This window comes from Acomys russatus, chromosome 5, assembly GCF_903995435.1.
Source record: "Acomys russatus chromosome 5, mAcoRus1.1, whole genome shotgun sequence".
In the NCBI taxonomy this organism is placed as follows: Eukaryota; Metazoa; Chordata; class Mammalia; order Rodentia; family Muridae; genus Acomys; species Acomys russatus.
In genome coordinates this window covers 23,249,013-23,268,822 of record NC_067141.1, presented here as the reverse complement: position 1 = coordinate 23,268,822, position 19,810 = coordinate 23,249,013, and the positions used below count along the sequence as shown (strand labels likewise).

At 55.2% G+C, this 19,810-nt stretch overlaps 2 protein-coding genes across 2 annotated transcripts; both read right to left on the bottom strand.

The window, feature by feature from the left end:
* Positions 1 to 323: 323 nt before the first annotated feature.
* Tssc4 (tumor suppressing subtransferable candidate 4) lies at positions 324 to 1,663 on the bottom strand. The gene has a single exon (XM_051145710.1). It carries the CDS (start codon positions 1,321 to 1,323, stop codon positions 370 to 372), a length of 954 nt encoding a protein of 317 aa, XP_051001667.1. The 5' UTR covers positions 1,324 to 1,663; the 3' UTR covers positions 324 to 369.
* Positions 1,664 to 3,298: 1,635 nt separating this feature from the next.
* On the bottom strand, positions 3,299 to 19,214 carry Cd81 (CD81 molecule). Its single transcript, XM_051145709.1, has 8 exons — positions 18,918 to 19,214; positions 8,822 to 8,936; positions 6,034 to 6,131; positions 5,328 to 5,402; positions 4,995 to 5,099; positions 4,562 to 4,663; positions 3,971 to 4,057; positions 3,299 to 3,892 (listed from the first exon to the last, which is right to left on the bottom strand). The coding sequence occupies exons 1-8, from the start codon at positions 18,981 to 18,983 to the stop codon at positions 3,830 to 3,832; spliced, it is 711 nt and encodes a 236-aa protein (XP_051001666.1). The 5' UTR covers positions 18,984 to 19,214; the 3' UTR covers positions 3,299 to 3,829.
* Positions 19,215 to 19,810: the final 596 nt, after the last annotated feature.

Genomic DNA, 19,810 nt, shown 5'->3' with positions numbered 1-19,810 from the left:
ATCAGGGCACAAAGCTGGACATGGCTATGAGCCTAGTCTCTCTAGGTAGCTTCACCAATGACAAATGTAAACAATAGTCCCCACTGGACACGGAGGGCAAGGCGAGGCTGGTGTAGATGCAGTCCTGTAGTTAGTTGCCCAGGACTGTTTGGACAGAACTCTTGAGTGGGGCCCAGAAAAAGCCACAAAATTCAATACTCCAAACCTTTATTATTCACCCCAAGACAATGGGGCACAAAGACCTCCAAGGTCCCCTGACCCACAATTCCCAGTCCCAGCCAGAGCTCGGGCACACATCCGCTCCTACAGATAGCCCTCAGCATCCCACCTGGGCTGGACAGGTGAGGAGGTGGAGTGATGGAACTGCAGTCAAACTGAGGGTCCTCTCTCGAACTCTGGCCCCTCCGGGTTACTGTCCCTGTTCCGGAAGTGGTCTCTGCTCCGCTTCTTGCTACCATGGAAACCAACAGCCTCCATCCCTGAGGGGTCTGATGAGGACCCAGGATGGGCAGCTTCTGAGGGTATAACCACCTCTGGCAGTCCCTGAAGGCCACCCCATTCCTCAGCCTCAGGCCCAGCGAGATGGGTTAGCTCCACAGAAGCCTCACCCCCAGCGCCTGACACACACCCCTTCTTTAGGACCCTCTTCCTCTCGGCCCTAGCTTCACTGCCTCGCACTGGTTTAGTGAAGACTACTCTCCCTTCCCCACAGCTAGAGGGGTCCTGGTTGAAGGAGGGGGCATAGTCTGTGGGTGATGCCTGGTTGCGAGAGCTCAGAAAGGCCAGGGCAGCATCACGATTGCTCTGCTCACTGGCTTCAGCCACATCTTCTAGACTGTACTTGGTCCAACGCTCGGGGTGTGACACATAATCAGGGACAGGGAGTATCCTGGTTGGGCGAGTGCTCCCATGCACTCTGCTCAGGCTCCCTGGTGGAGTCTGACTTGGGGGAGCCATTGGCCGCTTGAAGCTGCCATTGTCACTCACACTGGTTTGGGGTGCAGAGAGCGGTGCCTGTCGGGCTGCACTCTCTAGACAGTCAAAGATGCTGTGGCTGCGCTGGGAGAAGGTAGAGCTCATGCCTCGGAGGTGGAACGGCTGCACTGAGGTGGTGGGGACGCCCGTGGGGGGCGAGGGAGGGTCATCAGGGCCGGAATCCTCCTGGCCTTCCCCAGAAAGCCTCTCCGGGGACAACACTTGCACCTCCGTACCACTAGGTAAGCTGAGGTCCGAGTCCGAGTCGCTGAGGGAAACGGTGTCAGAAGGTAGGGTGTCATCCTCGGTGGGTTCCTCGACCTCCAAGCCAGCTTCTGCCTCTGCCATGCAGACCCGGGGCCCGCCCGACCTGCAGCGAAGCAGCCCGGGTTCCGCCGTGAGGGGTGTACTTAAGGCCGCACCACTCTTCCGTCCTCCCAAACTCCTCTCTTTCACCTCCACTGTGTGCCAGGTGCCTCTAGTCACAGCCGGGTGCTGGCTGGGTCACGCAGGTGGGCGAAGGCCTCGCGAAGCTGGTAGTTAAACATCCTTGTTCACACAGATGACGAGCTGCAGATTAGGTGAGGTTAAGGAGAGAGTCAACCATGAGGTCAGAACAGTGCGGATACACAAAGGCTGAGCGCTGGGAGATGCTGGAAGGAGGTATCCATCAGCCGCCCGCCCCATCACCGAGCCTATCCGGGTACACATCACCACGGCAGGCACCACTTGGGTTCAGAGCGAGGGCTGGCAGGGCCAGACACGGAACTGGCCTGGCCGCGGCCCTAAGGAAGCCAGTGCTCACCGTTCCAGGGTCAGTCGTCCGTGCACGATTCAATACCCTGCCGGCTTTCCCATAGCGTCCCGTCGGTTCTACCGGAGTAGGGCCGCGGATGGCGCCCACTCTCGCTCGGCTTCCTGGGAAACCGAGTTTCCGGCTGTCCGAATTTTGTGGCTTTAGCGCCCAAGGAACTACAACTCCCAGAAGGCAATGAGTCCCTCTGCTTAAAGCCTGTCGGTACTAGTAATCTTTAGATATGCGCAATCCCGAAGAACGGAAGTGGGGGTAGGGAGGCGACAAGAAAATCAGCCCGGAATTTACGAAAGAGGAAAAGGCGGAGCCAAAGGCCACGATCCCACAATACTCCAGTGCTAACTGCCAATCGCAAATGGTTGAGGCCTCCAGCGCCGCCAGTCGGAAGCCGCCTGGGCCGGGTCCGTCAGAGGGAGGAAGTGCGTCACTACGCACAGCGAGCGCCAACGACTTTCCTAAGCATTTCCGGCCCTGACCGGAAGTGAATCGGTTTTTGTGCTCTGTTGGCTTCCTGGAAGCGGGGCGGGACTAAGGTCCTTGTCGTCGGCGTTTGGCATCAAGAGACTTAATCGTCTCTGGAATGTCGGATGGGTTGTTTGGAGCTGTAGAGATTCGAGCCCGCTCCCTTGGGCTCTGCCTCTAGGCGCTTCCTGACGCAGGAACGGATACATGTTGGACGCCGACCCTACTATTCAAGGCCACACACCTTGGGTCCCTGGGGACCAGAGTCTGAGGCTCCACTGGACTGCTGCGTGCTCCCCTCCTTCCTAAGTTCTCGAAGCCGTGCTGCAGGCCTCCTAACAGCCTTGGCTCGGTGCCCGTGGGCCTCACACCATAGAACAGAAAGTTCCTCAGACCAGTAGCCAATCCAAACACAGAACAGGCTGCAGGGGGTTGGAGGTGGGGGAGGGGGCGGGCAAGACCCAGCTAGGACCTGGAACCTGGGACCTGAAACCTGAATATTAGCCAGGATTTCTCTAGAGGCCAATTAAATATGCCATCAGCCTGGGGCAGGGGAGTCAAAGGGGAAAAAAGGCAGTAGTGATGGTTGCCAGTGACCAGAAAGGTTGCATAGCCTCAGTTCACAGGACAGATGAGTGGGCTGCCTGCTTGTTACTTTCATGAGACACAGTCTAGAGTGCCCCAGCTCAGTGGACATTTCCAAGCAACTAGATACTTGGGATGGGGCAGTGGTCTAAGCTTTATCGTGTTGTCCCTCACTCTGTCCCCAGCATTGTGGGCAAAATCCTCCTGCTATGTGGCCCCTCCTACCAGGCTCAGCCTGACCTGGCACGTCCAACATGAGTGGAAATGAGGTCAAGGCTGGTGTTAGGTCAGCATTGGGCTCTGGGTACAAGGCGATACAAATGGAGCACTCACAAGGGGGTGTGCCCAGGGTCTCAGCCCTACCCACCCACTGTATTTCACAACCTCCCTTTGCAGGTCCAAGTTCAGAGTTGAGCCAGGTCTCTCCACACCACTGGCACAGGAAGAGATCTGGCAGTCCCATTAGCATGCCTGATTTTCTCCTCCTTTATTAAATGACTGTTTCAAGATGTAATTACAGTTGAAGGTGTCACGTTAGAAAGAATAGGTGCATTGAAGGCATAAGAGTGCTTACAAACCCAGCTCTTGAAATGGGGGCAGGAAAGGGACAAAAAAGGTTAAAAATATGTGAGCAATGTGACCCACAGTGGGCAGAGTGGGTGGACGTGGCCCTCTAGCTCAGCTACATAGCCTCTGGGCAAGTAGCTGTGGAGGTGTGGCTCAGCAGGCAGCGCTCCCCAGGGGTCCCAGAAGTACAGGACCCTGCAAGCCAGGCCAGCTCCACCCCTACATCCTCACAGATGCCACCTATGTGTGGTGTCAGCCCCCAAAAGGTAACAGGAAAAGTTCAGAACAAAACTCAAAAGTAAAAAGGCTAAATGTAGCAGAGTAATACAGAAATATTATGTACACAGGCCATGGACCCCCAAGGTGGCCTCTAGTCACTCCAGGGGTGGGGCGCTGCAGCACCCCTCTGGTGCAAAGTAAAGGGCCTCAGTACACGGAGCTGTTCCGGATGCCACAGCACAGCACCATGCTCAGAATCATCTCGAAGATCTGCGGGAAGGGAGGGGCATGGTCAGCACCTAGACCCTGGGAAGGGTGGCACCTACCCACCGGAGGCCCTGTACTCACCATGATGACAGCTACCACAATGGCTGCAATACCAATGAGGTACAGCTTCCCAGAAAAGAGCTCATCAATTTTCTGATGGCAGTCATCCTGCAGGGATAGCCAGAGAGTGGTATAAGTCAGTGGTTAAGTCTCGGGCACCACTCTACTCAATGGTGGGACCTATGCCCCACAGCTTATCTTCCATCCAAAAATGAATTTAAAACACATGGACCCCCTGCCTATGGCCTCTATCGCAGGGTAGTGGTTTTTTGTTTTTTCCAAGACAGGGTCTCTCTGTGTAGCCTTGGCTCTCATGGACTCGCTTTGTAGACCAGACTGGCCTCGAACTCACAATGATCCACCTGCCCAGAGTAGTGTTTTTTTGACCTCAATAGTACCCTAGGGTCACCAGTGTGTGTGAGGGACCACTTAAGAGATCAGTTTCCCAGGATGTTGCAGGGGTTAACCCAGGCTGGCTGGACCCTATAGCCCACCACCTGAGCTGAGCTACGAGACTTTGTGAGGTCCTGCTTGAAGTACTGATTTTCCTGGTGGGCCACATTCACCCTATCTACCACCCAGGACAGAATGCCCACCCCCACTCCGTGCAACCTTCAGGAGGGAGGTGAGTACGGTGCTGCCTGAGGGACACAGGCTGTTCTTCAGCACAGAGGTGGTCAGTGCAGTCAGCGTGTTGGAGCCACAGCAGTTGAGCTGGAGAGACCAAGAGCACCGTATCAGCTTTGGAGCTCCAGGAGACAAGGGAAAGGTCAGGCACACAGCACACAGTCACTCTAAAATACAACTTGGAGCTGGCCTTCTGCCCTGTTAGTCACACTGCACAAGAGTCCTAATTCCTCCAAAACCCCAAGAAGATGAGACCCATTAGGTTCCTCCCTGGGGACCCCCCCCCCCAAATCACAGAGGAGACCCTTAGCCAGGTCCTTTCTTGTTGCTGAGGTCTGGGAAGAGATAGGACTCATTCCCAAAGATCACACACACCAGGAAGCCCACAACCCGCCCTCCTGCTACAGACTAGCTGTACCGTCTCGTGGAAGGTCTTCACCACAGCCTTGGCGTTGTTGGCGTCGTCATCCACCACAGCCTGCTGAAGGGCCTGGTCATAGAACTGCTTCACATCCTTGGCGATCTGGGAGGGAATCGTGGCCACATGTCGCACAGGGACCACCACCAAGAGCACTCAACGCCCTCTCATGTGCTCAGCCTGAGGCCACCTTGTCCACTGAGCTCCCAAGACCCTCCTACCAGCAGGCCCCAGGAATTCAAAAAGCACCCTACAACCCACAGGTTCAGAGCAATCCACACTTGCTGCCCCGGGCAGAGGGCACATCTCCCTCCCCAGTGAACCTAGGCTCACCTGATCTTTGTTTACGAAGCCCCAGATGCCAGCAGCCACCTCACAGGCAAACAGGATCACAAGGCAGGTGAAGAACTAGGGAAAAGAATAGGTCAGAGGCTCGACCAGCAAGCCCAGGCCTGGGCCTCTAGAGGCCCCCACATAACCAACAACATTGTGCCAAGGGGGTTTGCCATAGCCACCAACCATGCCCTGATTAAGAATGAACCATGAGAGGCAGCTTAGCCCTGCAGTGAGATGCCCAACTTCTCTCTCATGACCTTACCACCCTGCTCCCTACTCTGCTGGTGTAGGAGATGCAGCTGACAAACCCAAGTGTCCACAGCCTTCAGGGAGGCACATGCAACAATATGCCCCCCAACCTGGACCTAAGTTTCCTTCTCCCCTTTATGCTACACCCATGGGAAGGTTAAAATAACGCAGTGTGCTGTGGTTTCCCCAGCTTACGATACTAGCAGGGCCTCACTCCCAGGCTGGCCAGGCTCTAGAAGGTATATCTGGAACTCAACTTCACCCGTAGCTAGTGTGGCCAGGAACACTAGGGCTGCCTTTAGGGGTGAGATACTCCTCTGGAGTTTATGTTTGTCTCCCTTTTCCAACATGTATCTTCACTGTCAGACTCAATGGTAATCAAGCAAACCGAAAAACCAGAACACAGAAGTTGCCAGAAACCCTGCTCCCCAGCCCTACAGCCTTTCCTACTTACCGTCCCCAGCAGGCACTGGGACTCCTGGATGGCCCCATAGCACCCCAGGAAGCCAACAAACATCATCACAGCTCCCACAGCAATGAGAATGTAGATGCCTGAGGAGAGAGAGACCTGAGTGAGCAGGCTGCATGCAACACTGCCTGAGACAGGAACGCCTGACTCTCACACCCACAACAGGCAGAGTTTGGCAACGTGAGCTGCTTGTGCCTCAGTGTCCTGCTGGAGGAGCTAACCAGTGCCATCAGAGGACAAAACAGCCATCCAGTGCCCAGAGAACATGGGTGTACTTCACAGGTATGCACTGCCCTCTGTGGCCAGCCACCCACCACCTGCACCTGAGAACAGGAACCCTTAGCACTCGCTGTAGAGGGCTGAGGTGGACTACCCATCTCAGTGCATGAAATAGGTGGGTATAAGGGGCAGAGGTCCAGGACTCCCAGTGCTGGGTGAGTGTGAAGGCAAGGGTAAGCTATGCCAGTCACTAACTCCAGGCACCTCATCTCGGGGACACTGGGGTATAACTGCTCTGCTCACCTGACTCTGAGGACAAGAACCTATGGATGGAGTGGCTGGATGGCTCACAGAATGATAAGGCTGCTTGACAAGAACACACAACGCTTGCCACTGGCTAGACTGTGAATTTACAAGGGGAGCACTGTGGCCCATGAGGTACCAGCTGGGCCATGTCCCTGTCTCAGTGCCCATAGCATCCCTCAGTCCCTGAGAAAGACCAGTGTCTCTGATGAGCCCTCCATCCCTTGGTCCCTCAGGAGACACAGCCCTTCCCCCAGTCTCCATGGCAACATTGCAGAGCAGTCCAAGCTTCCTCACACAAAGCCAAGCCCATTGTCCCCTGCCTAGCCAGCCCAGAGGAGAAGGCGCCGTGGCCAGGACCTACTGCCAGACTTAGAAATAGGCCGGATCTTTTGGCTTCACTAAACACATCTGGTCCAGGGGAAGCCTCCCACAAGGGCTGCCTGGAAACTGGCTTCCCCTTTGCCTCCCAACAGGCAGAGCACCCTTAACCAGGCTGTCCTCAGGCCCTGAAAATCCGACCTCAAGATGTCACTGAATCAGGCTCAGCAGATTCAGGATGCAAATAGGGCACTTGACACACAGGCACTGTCCCAGAACTTTCTAGGCCAAGGTACCCTCTCCCAGGCCTAGCACATGCCCCATCTGAAGCCCCTGGGGTACTGTGTGGGGTGTTAAGCAAGCCCCTGAACCAACTCTCCTAAGCACGAGACAAACTGCCTTTGTCAGAGTCACATCTGCTCCTAGTTGAGCTCAGTCCAGGGGCAGCAGGGCACTGCAGAAAGCTGATTCAGACTGGGCAGGGACATGGCAGACAGCTCCTACCCATAGGCCATGGGCTTTGCTGTCCAGTGCCCAACCTGCCACATTGTCCAGGGCCTGAGACTATTTCCCCAGGGCACAGGAGTCCATAAGCACAGAAAGGCAGGTGGCTGAGCAGCTTTGGAGCTAGAGCCTGGGGTAGACTAAGGTGAGCACATGAGGGCAGAGTCCTGCTTGCTAGGTCACCCTATCCTGGCTCTGCAGGGCACCCTGCCTCTTCTGCCATACCAAGGCGGAGTGGGAGCACAGGTTTCCCCTTGCGGAAGGCCCAGGGGCAGGAAGGAGTCCTTCATGGCCAGCACTCCTCCTGTCTGTCTCTGATACCCAGATAAGCCTTGTGAAGACACCCATGCCCGCTGCTCCACAAAAAGCCACAGTCTCCAGATGAGCTGCTGGGTAATCCATCCTCTCCCCCTCTGAAGGTACCAGATCCAAGGAGGGATGCCTAGTGTGGGGCCCTCCTCACTGACAAACAGACCTGAAAACTGCCATCCTGAACGGCTTTCCTCAAAGGAGACCAGGTTCTGCCCCTGCCCACATTGCCTGGACCCCACCACTGTCCATTCTACCCATGGGAAGGCTTGTGGGGAGGGAGGAAGGAAAACCAGCCAACCATGGAGTGACCAAAGACATTGTCTGCCCTGGGGCACTGGGACAGAAAGGGAGAATATGGACTGTTTCTGACTTCCTGGTCGCCACTCACCATCTACCATGTCTCCCAAGCCCCTTCTAGGCTCCACACAAGAAGGAGGAACCACCTCAGACCCTTGATGAGAGTGAGAAGCTTTGAAAGGATAAAACCATCTCCCAATACTGCTTGAGTTCCCAGGGCACCAGGAGGAGAGTTGCCTCCCTCAGCGCAGTGCAATGCAGTGCAGTGCAGCATAGCACAGCATAGCAGCCATCTTCCTGCTTTTCCTGCTTGGGAGAGAGGGAGCTCAGTCCCCCTACAGACAGCCTAATAAGGCAGGTGTAGCAGTCTGGCCTGTGCGCTGGGGGATGAAGGGTGGGGGTGGGGAGGGGTGTCTGAGTCATCCACTGTCAACCTAGTATCCAGTCCTCCCCAACTCAGGACTCCTGGGGCCTCAGCTGTTCCTAGCCCAGGCATCCAGCCCCACCCTGCCCAGGGAGGTTTAGCAGAAATGCCCATGTTAAAATAAGCAAGGTCCCACAAGGCTCCTGCCCCACCCAGCTGTTTCTCTTCTGCATAGGCTAGTCTCAGATCTGTGGGGTCCCCAGTAGCACCACACCCAACCCAACTCTCAAGAACCCCTCTTGCAGGCAACCTCCCTACATAGCACATAGTAGGCCTAGGTCACTGCCAATTCTAATGCCCCACCCACCAGACTTAGCCCCCCCCCCCCTCTTCCTGGAAGCCCTCCCTGACTGTCCTGGGCTTGTAACTAGATCCTGCCTCCTTATTACTCACCCACATAGAAAGTGCTGGGTGCTGGTCTGTCTCCCAGTTCCAGATAAAGCAGGCTGGTGGTCTGTGGGTCATGGCGTAACCACAGGGCCACACCTAGGATAACGCCTCCGGCCAGCTGGAGAAAAAAAAAAAAAACAGGAACAATGTTATACAGAGGCAAGAGCATTGTAGTGCGATGGAACCTTACTGTGTTTATCATGTAGAACCATCATTTCTAGTTAGGAAGCCAGACCTCAACCAGGACCATGGGTCTGGCAACGGTCTGAGCCACAGGCCACTGGAGGCCCCTGGGTCCCACCGGCTCCTCTGAGTTGTGGCCCCAGAACAGAGTTCAAGTGTACCCTCAATATTAAGTGAGATATACAAGAAGGCTTGGGATGAAAAGATGGCTCAGTTGTTACGAGTGCTTTACTTAGCATGTAGAGAGCCCACATACACTGGGTTTGGTGGCGCATGCCTATCAGCCCAGCAAAAGAGAGGTGGAGTCAGGAGGATGAGGAATTCAAGGTCATGCTGAGTTTGAGACTAGCTTGGGCTATACTAAACCTTGTCCCTAAAATAAATTTTTTGTTCCTACTGATGTCAAGTTACCAACTGATCAAACATGCAACATCTTCATCTGAGAAGTGGCCCCAGTGAGCCATTCAGGGTGCTGGTGGGCTCTCTTCTAGTATCCTGTACCAATGTTCCTGAGATTGTTTAGGGACTGCTATAGGCAGGGTACTGGAAACCCTGGGGTGGAGACATGAAGTCTTCCCTGCCAGGAGGAGTAGGGGTGACAATGTAATGTCGCCAGGCCCCTTGGGGCCTGGTTTTGTGTGAAGCCCTATAATAGAAGGAACTAGATAGAAGGAGGTGGTCCTCAGGACAGAACAAGGGAGAGGCAGTCTCTTCTCCTCCTAGGCCTCCTTCTTGCAGGGCTCAGTGGCTCTCCTCAGCAGGGACAGTAAATGGAAACTGAAACCTAGGCCTGATAAAAAGCACCAGGTGGCCCATTTCCCACCCTGGGGATCCAGGCCAGGACACAAGCTCGAGAAAACTCTGGGGAACCCCCACACGGGTTCAGGAAAGAGGACCCATAGGACCCACCTACCTCCTCTACCCTACAATCTTGTCCTTTGCCTAACCCTCAGAGAGGGAGTGGGGGTGGGGGGCACACTCTCCAGAGCACCGTCTCCTATCCACGGCCTGAGAAAACCGGGTGTGCAGAACAGCAGTCAAAGCCACACTGCATACCTGCTGCCCAGTCCACAAATGCGGTAAAGGCAGGGACCTCGAGGGCACCCTCATGTGCAATCCCTACAACTTCCAGAACCTTACAATGACAGCTCTGTGCCTACACACCCTTAAGAGGGTAGCCTTCAGCTTGGGCAGCAGAGGCAGGAGGGCAGGGCATGGCATAGGCTTCAACAGGCAGCACTGTGCCCGACTCCTCCTGAACTGGTTTGAGGGGAGGAGGTGACTGGCCTGAGTTGCCCTGGCAACCTGGCTTTCTCTGCAGCTTTGAAATGTCATGTATTTTGTTTAAGAATCGGTCCAGCGGCCACTCTTGAGATGTCAGGGTAGGAGAAGTAGGTGATATGCCTACTCCCTATGCTTCCCTCTGCGGTAAAAATGACCCTATGGTGACAAACCCTGATAGTCACTGAAGCTGAGGGGACAGGTGGTGGGTCACCCTGCCTTCCTCAGTCTGTGTGCTGACCTGTGAAACAGCTGCAACCATGCAATCATGGCTGACTCAAGCTTCTCTGCGGGTAGAGAATATTCTCTGTAAGCTAGAGTCAGAAGTGGGCGAGGCTTGATGGCCGGCCTGCTAATGTGGGTGTCTGGCCAAGCCACCACTTACAGCCAGGTTTTACGAAGGAGGTGGGGTCAGGAAGTTAACTCCAGAAAAAGTCTCTGGGCTTTAGTCCTTAACTGACAAGCCTGAACCAAAAAAATGCTGAGGACCTGTGGCCAAACTGGGGTAGGGTGGGGAGGAGTGGGGTGGGAGAGGAGAGCAGCAGGGAATGGGGGATTTGGCCACTCACCCCATTGTCCCAGAGGCAATCAGAGCTGAGTGAGAAGGAATGCCAGGCACTGGGCTGGCTGCCTCCAGCAAAGTGACCCTTTGACTGCCTGCTTTAGGGAAAGGAAGAGGGAAGGCTGGGTAAATTAAGGAGCCCAGGAAGGTAAGACAAGGGTCTTCAAGGAGTAAGAGCCTAGAAAGGACACTTGGCTTCAAAATCCAAGGAACTTCCAAGACTACACCAAGAAAGTGAAACTACCCACGTTTCAGGAGCTAATACGTACACAGAGAAAGGGCAGACAAGTACAGGCGAGGGCTACCCTCCTGACATCACAAGGCATCATGGAGTCATAGGGAGATTACAAATCTACACACGAATCCCAAATTGCCACCGGGTGGGGTGTGGAGCGCTGTGGCACAGACAAGCAGTTTGCCACTTCTGAGAAAGTTAGCTGGTGTCTCCCACTCACCACAGCCAGCCCCACACCTCAAGCTTTACACCCATGTGCGTTCCCTGTTAACACCCCAAGCTACAGCAGTCTGTATGTCCTTTGGCCGGTGAATAGACAGGCCCTGGGTCCGTCGTATTGCAGGAGCTCCAGGAGAAAACACACACATCCATGAGATAGCATGGAGGGCAGTCCAATTATGCAGAGAGAAAGGAGAACACGGAGGACGAAGTGCCTTCTGACTCTCTTCATATGGAAGCAGAATTCAAAGCTCGTTCAAGATAGCGCAGTGATGATAACCCAGCAGAAGTTCTGGGGTGAGAAGGGATAAAAGGGACCACAAAGGGCCCCAGGATGCTCTCTCGATGGTGCTAACAGTTTCATGGGGTCTAAATGTTGTCTAGGTTATATATGGAGCACAGCTGGAGAAAGCTATTTAACTCCGCCCTCCCTCCAGTCCCTGGATCAGGGGGCTCTGCTAAACCAGGCCCAGGAAAGGTATGTGTGTGTGTGGCGGGTGTGTGTGTGTGTGTCTGTCCAGGTGATTAGCAGCAATCAAGCACACATCTTGTCTACAGAACCACAGGTTCAGAATGATCTGCAAAAACGGAGCAACACTCACATCCATCAAAACAAAACAAAAGAACCAGTCCAGTGTCCATGGAAACATGGAGTGTTGCCGCTGGATGGAGGCCCAGGTAAGGCAAAGGATGGCTTGAGCCTCTAGCTGTGTCGTATCTGAGCTGGGGTACCACAGGCCCATCTCAGTCTCCTCCATCCTCATCTTCATTTGTAAATTGGAGAAGTAATGAGCACAGGCTGCTACATATGACGTCACTGTATTTAGCTCTGGACAGAGCAGAGGAGGTGATCGACTATGAATCAAACCAACAGCAGAATCTGGAATTTCTGCAGGCGTCTACTGGGGGGCCTAAGACACCTCTGCCCAAAGCGCCTCTTCTCCAGGTGGCACTAGCACCTGCTCCTGAAGCCTAAGACACCTTCTGCTTAGAGGCGGGGTGGGAAGCACCCAGGTGGCATGTCCAGGTTCCTGGAGCTCCTCTCATAGCACAAAAGGATGCATTCATGACTCTGCGCAGGATTATGTTGCTTCCTCCTTCTTGAGGACTCTAATACATAACAGACTCAAACTTTAACGAGATGAGGAGCTGCCTGCCAAGCATGCTGGGTCCCTGCCCGGCTGGTCTTGTGGTTTTCCAGAAGTGACTGAAAGAGAACAGGCCTGGGGCAGCATTCTACTCTGTGCTAGCTGCCCACTGCCTGCCCTTAGCCAGATCTCAGATGGGGGCTTCTCTGGAGGTTTCCTATTGCTACCCATACATATCCCTCCAGGAGGGGACAGGGCTCCTGTCACCAGCTTGGTAGGTCTGTAGGATCACCCCCAGATACCCAAAGTGCTCCAGAAGGCTGACTATGACATCAGCTTGTTCCTTTAGGGGATTCTTTGTGTCTCAGGAGAAGAACCAGAGGCAGAAGCAGACAGGGTTGGGGCTTACTCAAGGCCTCCTGGGTACATGGTGCTCAGAAGGTGCCTGCCCATCTAAGCAATGGGGAGGTGCTGAGGGTCCAAGAACCTCTCCTTTGACGGCAGAGATCGTGAAGACCAAAGGCAGTGGGCGAAAGAAGACTTCTCTGGGCAGCTGGGATAAGTCAGAGTAAAGAGGCCCAGACTGGCTGTTTTTAGGAGCTGGGGCATGGGTGAGGTGAACAGGCTGATGGAGAGAGATGATGACTTAGGCCCTTCCAAGCTGGGTCCCTGCAGGTTGACCTTATATGCTCAGGCACCACAAGGCCTCAGGGCCTGGCCTGGGAATGGAGGATGGGGACGTGTCCTCTCTGGGAGACACTGGATCCCACTCAGGCCTTCCTATGAGGTAAAGACCTGCAGTCCACTGAAGGAAGCTCAGGAAGGAAGCTGGAGAGAGGGGCAGGAATCCTTGCCTTGGCCAGGAAGCATGGTTCCTTTCACAAGGCCCCTCTCCTCAGGAAGCTACTGTCCTAGCATCTAAAAATAGGCAGCAAAGTAAAAGCCTACCTCTGGGGCCCAATTGACAGGCTGGGGGGTAGTGGTGTAAAGAGCCAAGACATGGCCATGGGAGGACACAGTCTTGAGGTACAAGAGATTGGGCTGGGCCACCCCAGATGGGCCCCTTTCAGGGCCAGCCTACATGGCTCCTTCTCAGGCAAAAAAAAAAAAAAAAAGCTGGAAGGTACCTTCCCCACTTGCCCCACACCTGCCCTCCTCTAGGAAAGCCAGGGTCTCTTGAGATCCTGAAGGGAGACTGTGCGGAGCCAGATGGCCACAGTGTTCTGCCAGAGATGAGGACAGCGGAGGCTGCAGGGAAGCCAGGCCCCTTCAAACGGTCTGCTTCAGAGAAAGCTCACGTTTAAGGACAAAGGGAGGCAGGGGACTGAAAGCAGGTAGAAGAGTTCTACGTAGCTCTGATGTTGTCACCAGCAGCACTGAGGGGCCTCCATCTGTTCCAGGTTAGGGATGGCCCTCTGTCCCAACCATGTCCCAAGGCAAAGCTGTGGGGCAGGCGTAGCCTTACAAGCCACTTTGGCTATGGAGCATGGTGACAGAGTGGGTTGCAGTTCTACCCCCATGCCACAGCTTCCTCATGTGGCAACTAGTTGTTTGAAAACCTCAGCCCCCTATCACCAGCAGAGGGTTTGATAACAGCCTAGCAGAGTGCTACTTTGGGTGAGCTGGGTGCGTCGTTATCATGGTTTTCAGGGCACAGAAGATGACTGTTCTCAGGGGCAAAGGCCAGGCCATGCTCCGGGGACGGGGACTTTTAGCCATGAAAAGTTGTGAAAGGCCCAGCACTGGTGGTGGCACATGCCTTTAATCCCAGGACTCAGGGGGCAGAGGCACTGAGTTTGAGGACAGCCTTGTCTAGAGAGAGAGAGAGAGGGAGGGAGGGAGGGAGGGAGGGAGAGGGAGAGAGAGAGGGAGGGGGGGGGTGGGAGAGAGAGAGAGAGAGAGAGAGTGTTTTCCAGGACAGCCAGGGAAAGCCTGTCTCAAAGAACAGACAGACAAAAGCTGTGAGGCCAACAAGCACTAGTAAGTGGGTGTCAGCTACGGTATGTGCTTGCCACTCACCACAAGCCCTTGCAACTCTGGGTCCCATTCCAGACCACAGGGATGCGGGTTTCAGGAGGACAGGTGGCCTGGGCTTCCTCATTCCTACACCCTGCCACACCAGATACCTTTATCTTTAATTTTTAAAATTTTTGGTATTTTTTGAGACAGGGTTTCTTTATATAGCCTTGGCTGTCCTAGACTCGCTTTGTAGACCAGGCTGGCCTCAAACTCACAGTGATCCACCTGCCTTTGCCTCCCAAGTGCTGGGATCAAAGGCATGCACCACCACCGCCCAGCCTCACACACCTTTAAATACTATCGGCACCTTACTGTTTAGCGGCAGTACAGAGCCAATGCTGATGCTTAGCCACAGGTGAAAGCACAGATAAACAAATCATAGGGTGCCACAGAGCCACCCCGAGAAAGCATGGAGTGATACAGCACAGGTGAACACGGGGTACTGGGGGGACCCTATCACCCAGCATCTTCTGCCCCAACTGCCTTGTTACCAGGCTGTTGGCCTGGGTTAGCAATTCAAGGTGTTTTGAGGCCATAAAACTCTGGGCATTGTGGTTCTGAGGCATCTCCCTGCACTCCCAGCCCTGCAGCCCTCCCCAGACTCCACATGCAAGGGAGGCAGAGTGCCTACTCCCAACAACCCTGGTAGTTATATTTTGACAGCCAGCTCAGGATGCCCACCACCAGCTGATCACTGGCCAACCACTTGTGAACAGTTCCCCCAACAGGCACAGCCGCCCCCAAAATGGTTTTGAATGACATAGTCTATACCCTGCAGCTAGTCAGGCAGAGTAGCTTAGACTGGATCCAGAAGTCTCAGTCTCTCCCTCCCTTCCTCCCTTTCTCTCTTCCTCTGTCTCCCTCCCTCCCTCTCTCTCACTGGCATGCCAGGTTGGAGTATATTCTACTGAACAGTTGAAAGGCACCAAAGGCCAGTTCTCAGGACACCTGGTTCTCTAGCAAGAGTCCTAGGAACAAAATGAGTGCCTCTAAGGCCTCAGGGACACACCACAGCACTTACAGCATGCCCTACCTGGTTCCCTGGCATCAGGGCCCATGCCACAGGTACCCAGACTTCTCCATAACTTTCCCCCCACCCCACCCCAACACCTGAGCCCTTTCCAAAGGCCAGGCCTGTGTGCAAGGGTGACAGCCTGCTCTCTCCCTGGGACATCTGGACTCTAAGCCTATCATAGATTTTATGACTGAGGTTCCTCCCCTTTGTGGGACTCTGGGTAGTGGGACCAAAGTGGCAGTTGTTGGTGCTCTCCTGGAGCAGGACAGATGCTCCGTTTGAAGTAGGACTGAGCTAGGAGGGGAGTACAGAGAGAAAGCCTGAAGGGTCCAGAAAGGATGGGGGGATGGCTCTTAGAAGATGGTGCTGTGTGAGAACCAGAGCAGGGGCTGCTGGGGACTTGCCATTCTTGACTCTAGCTCTGTGCCCTCCAGGGCTCAGCCTTCTTTGAAGCCAGCCCAGGGATGAACCACACACTTCCCCTTCTCAGGCAGCCCAGCCCAGTGATTGTCTTTCCCAAAGCTAAGTGAGCAGACAGCCTGGGGAACAAGGGAAGTCTGCTTTCCCACTGGTGAAACTAGGCACAGGAAGTCCTCAGCCTACCCAGAGCCCACAGGATTGCAGCCCCTCTGCCGGAAGGAAGGCAGCAGACTGCTAGGTGACAGACAGTCATATGCAGTCTGGAGAATTAAATGCCAGTTAAGAGGCTGCAATCAGCCTTTTGTGGTGGGACTGGCTGCCTGGGCTACTGGAAGGGGGCCACCGGCAGCCTCAGGCTGGAGGAGCAGCCAGTTCTGGGCAAGGGACACAAGCTCTATTCCAGTAAGGACTGGTAGCAGCCTCCTCCCCTTAACCCAGCTGCTCCGACGGAGACATTATCACACAAAACTACAGACCCACCCCAGGACATAGGCTGGCAGGGTGATAAATAGGGACACCAGCCCCTGCTCTCCTGCCCTAGTCCCACCAAGAGTCAGGAGGCTGGTCCCTCTACTGGAGACAGGTTTCCACCTTGCTTCTAAGAGCATCTTACGTGGTTCCTGTTCCTCACTGCTCATCCTTCAGGTTTGTGTCTTGTCTCATGTATCTGAACAAGCTGGGTCAAGTGTGGGTCTCACTTGGCCCAAGGAGGGCTGGTGGGCATGAGAACATGCAGGCTAGGGTGCCTGGGATGTCCCCTACCACAGAAAAGCCCCTTTAATCTTTAAACTGGAAATTTAAAAAAGTGCCCATCAAGACATTTTCTGCCAACCAAATCTTCACTTCTAGAGCCCTCAGCCCCCATACCCACCGCGGGCCCACAGGACCTCTCAGCCCCCTCCCCGGGCACGTCTTACATCATTACTCAGCTTTCCTTGGCCCAACTCCCTGTTGGACATCGTGCCCAGCATCCATTTCCTGAGCCTTCTCTGTGCCAAGCCCCTTGTTCCACTCTGGAGTGCATTAGCTAGTCTGTCCACAATCCCTGGAGACAGAGACCCTAAGAACTCTCTCCCACTTTACAGGGAGGAAGTCGAAGACTGAGGACCAGAGCAGTGGGGCGGGGATCCCCAAAGGTTCAACTTTACATCAGGGAACAATCAACCAAAGGACAAGCCTTGTCACACGGGACACAGAAGGAGCCCTTCTGCCAGGGTGGTGTTCAGTCGTTGTGGCCTGGCTCTGCTCCATTTCCCTGCCCACTGTGGGGCCAACATGGGTGGGAAAGAGAGGTCCATGGGATTGTGGAAGGATACAGTTTTCACTGTTCTGCAGTCAGTAACCAGGCCCCTGAGAGCAGGGAGAGGCTTCAGGACCGTTTCCTAGATCCTCAATAGAGAGCACCCCAGGGACCTGTTGGGACTCCACCCCAGCTGCCTGGGAAACAATCTGCCTCACCCAGCCCCAGTTCTCCAGGGAGCCAGGGGTGGGAGGCGGGGTTACCAGTTGGATAAGGTGGGTGGGCCAAAAAAGAAATACCCCGCAGGGTCCTGATATCCTACATCTGAGGCCAGTGGCAGGGACGGGCACTTCCTAGGTGTGCATTTCACTCCCTGCATGGCTCAGAGTGGGCAAACACTGACCAACACAGCTACCCAGCCAAGACCCTAGGGCAGATGCCCAAGCAGAGCAAGTTTAACCCCATCACCCATGTTGCTCCCGAGTGTCTTCCCTAGGGTCACTATGATTGACAATCAGGGTCCCCCCGACAGGACGTGCAACATAGTTCCAGCTGAGTCCAGTCCAGTATCTGCCTATCCCCAACATGCTATTACCCCCACCCCACCCTGCCCTGGGATCCTCAGCTATCTAAGATGGAAAACAGGTGTCCCCTGTCTTACACACTCACTCAAGGGGCCATCTTACAAGTTTGGCTGTCCCAGCTTCAACTTCAGACACACACACTGTTTTGGCAAAAGCTCATTTCTTCCTGGGGAAAAAGAGGGTTGGGCAGCACTGTCCAGAGGAGTGGCCAGCACTGCCCACTCAAGGCCCCACAGGCAGGTCTGTCTGTGAGACTCCCCATTCCCAACCCACTAAGGGAACTGGACACAGGCACACACCACCAACGGTTACATGCCAGCAACGAAGACAGTTGGGACCCAGGGACCCTTGGAGACCCTTCTATACCCAAGTCTCCATTCCAAGATGACCAAATGGGCCTGTGCCTCTTTCCAAAGTGGAGAGAGCCCACTTCAGACTCTGTATATCTATAAAGATCTCAAATCCCTGGTTTGTACAGACCCCAGATCTTTGCACCACCCTTGCCTGCGCCAACTCAGAAGTGCACACCCTCTTCCTCTCAAAAGCATCCACAGGACCTTAAGGGCCAGGACCCGGCTGTAATCTGTGCCAGAGACGACAGACAAGGAGGAGGGGCAGCTGAGGGCTGGGGCTGGGCAGGAACTGGGGCATGGTGAGCAGCGCAGCACGCGGGCCGGGCCACCTAGCCCTCTAGGCCCGGAGCTCGGGCCTCCCAGGGTGGCAATACCAAGCTGGAGGGTAAGCAAGGGTGGAGTAATAGTGGGGTGGGCATCTCCAAGGCAAGTACGGAGTATGCCCCCACCACTTCGAGGCCGCCCATCCAGGGGCGGTGGCTACGATGAGCTCATGGGGGCGGGGCGCCAAGATCCCGCCCTTCTCGAGCCCCCTCAGTGCTCGCGAAGCAGGATGGTCCCCAAAACAGCGTTCAGAAGGATACATGTACCCCCTTCACAGCTGAGGGCTCTGGATTACGTGGCTCTAGCCCGCAGACCCTTGCACCGGTCTCCAGCACTCAGAGGAGACAGACTAGCTATCTCCTGATTTCCTGGCCCTAGAAGCCCCTCGAGCGGAGCCCCGGAAGCTTAACTCTTCGCCCCAATCCCGCTGGCGAGGGGCGCCAGGCCCCTGACCGGCGCACGGAGCCCACAGGTGGCGCCGCAACTTCGCGGCTGCGCTGCGCTTTCTTAGCTGGGCCTAGCGCACTGCCCAGCCTGGCTGCAGTGAGGTGAGCCCCGTTCCCAGTGGCTGCTCACCCAGAAGACGAAATTGAAGACGAAGAGCAGGTATTTGATGCATTTGGTGCAGCCCTCCACCCCCATGGCGGCGCGCGGCCTGCGGAGCTTGAGCTGGTCTTAGAGCGAGCGGTCTGGGGATGCAGGACCGGGGTCCGGGACTGGAAGATGGCCAAGGGCGCTGGCGGACCAGAGAACTTGGGGTGCGGAGAGAGAGACGCCGGGTAGAGAAAGGTTGGAGGCCTAGGCAGGAGGCGCGAGAGTCGCTACTGCTTTGAAGCCAGGGCGCGCTCGCTTGGACCGGGCGCGCGCCGAGCACCGCACTCTTTATAGACCGCTAGGTCCCGCCCCTCAGAGGCCCCGCCCCAAAGACGCTCCGCCCCAGGCCCCGCCTCCCGCCTGCGGGGTGCTGGGACAAGGGGTGCTTGGGTGCTGCCTTCTCAGTCCCAGAGTAACCCGTTCATGAACTCTGTGCAGCTGGTTCTTGGAGCATCGGTACACTGTGCGTGCGCAGGATGAATCCCCAAGCTTCCTGAAGGTTCCCAACCCCCGGGGCAGGCTGCTGCTGGGTTACTACTAAGACTGACCACAAGATTACCCCCACCCCGTCCCCGCAAAAAACAAAACAAAACAAAACAAAACAAAAGCCCTTCCTCCTTTACTGGGGTGTCTTGGACTTTTCTGAAGGGTTCCCCAGTGGAGGTGTCTTGACAGGAAAGAGTCTTCAAAGTTCGCATGTTTTGTGTATATTGATCTCCTATGCAGGAACTTGGATGGGCCGGAAGTTCTGGAATGGATTTCAGCATAGCCTGGCTAATCCCATGCCTCACAGATAGAGTCCCTGGCTGCAGTTCTGGAGAAGCCTTTGGGAAGGTCAGTAGTGTATGCAGTGACTCTAGCCAATCTTATGGGTG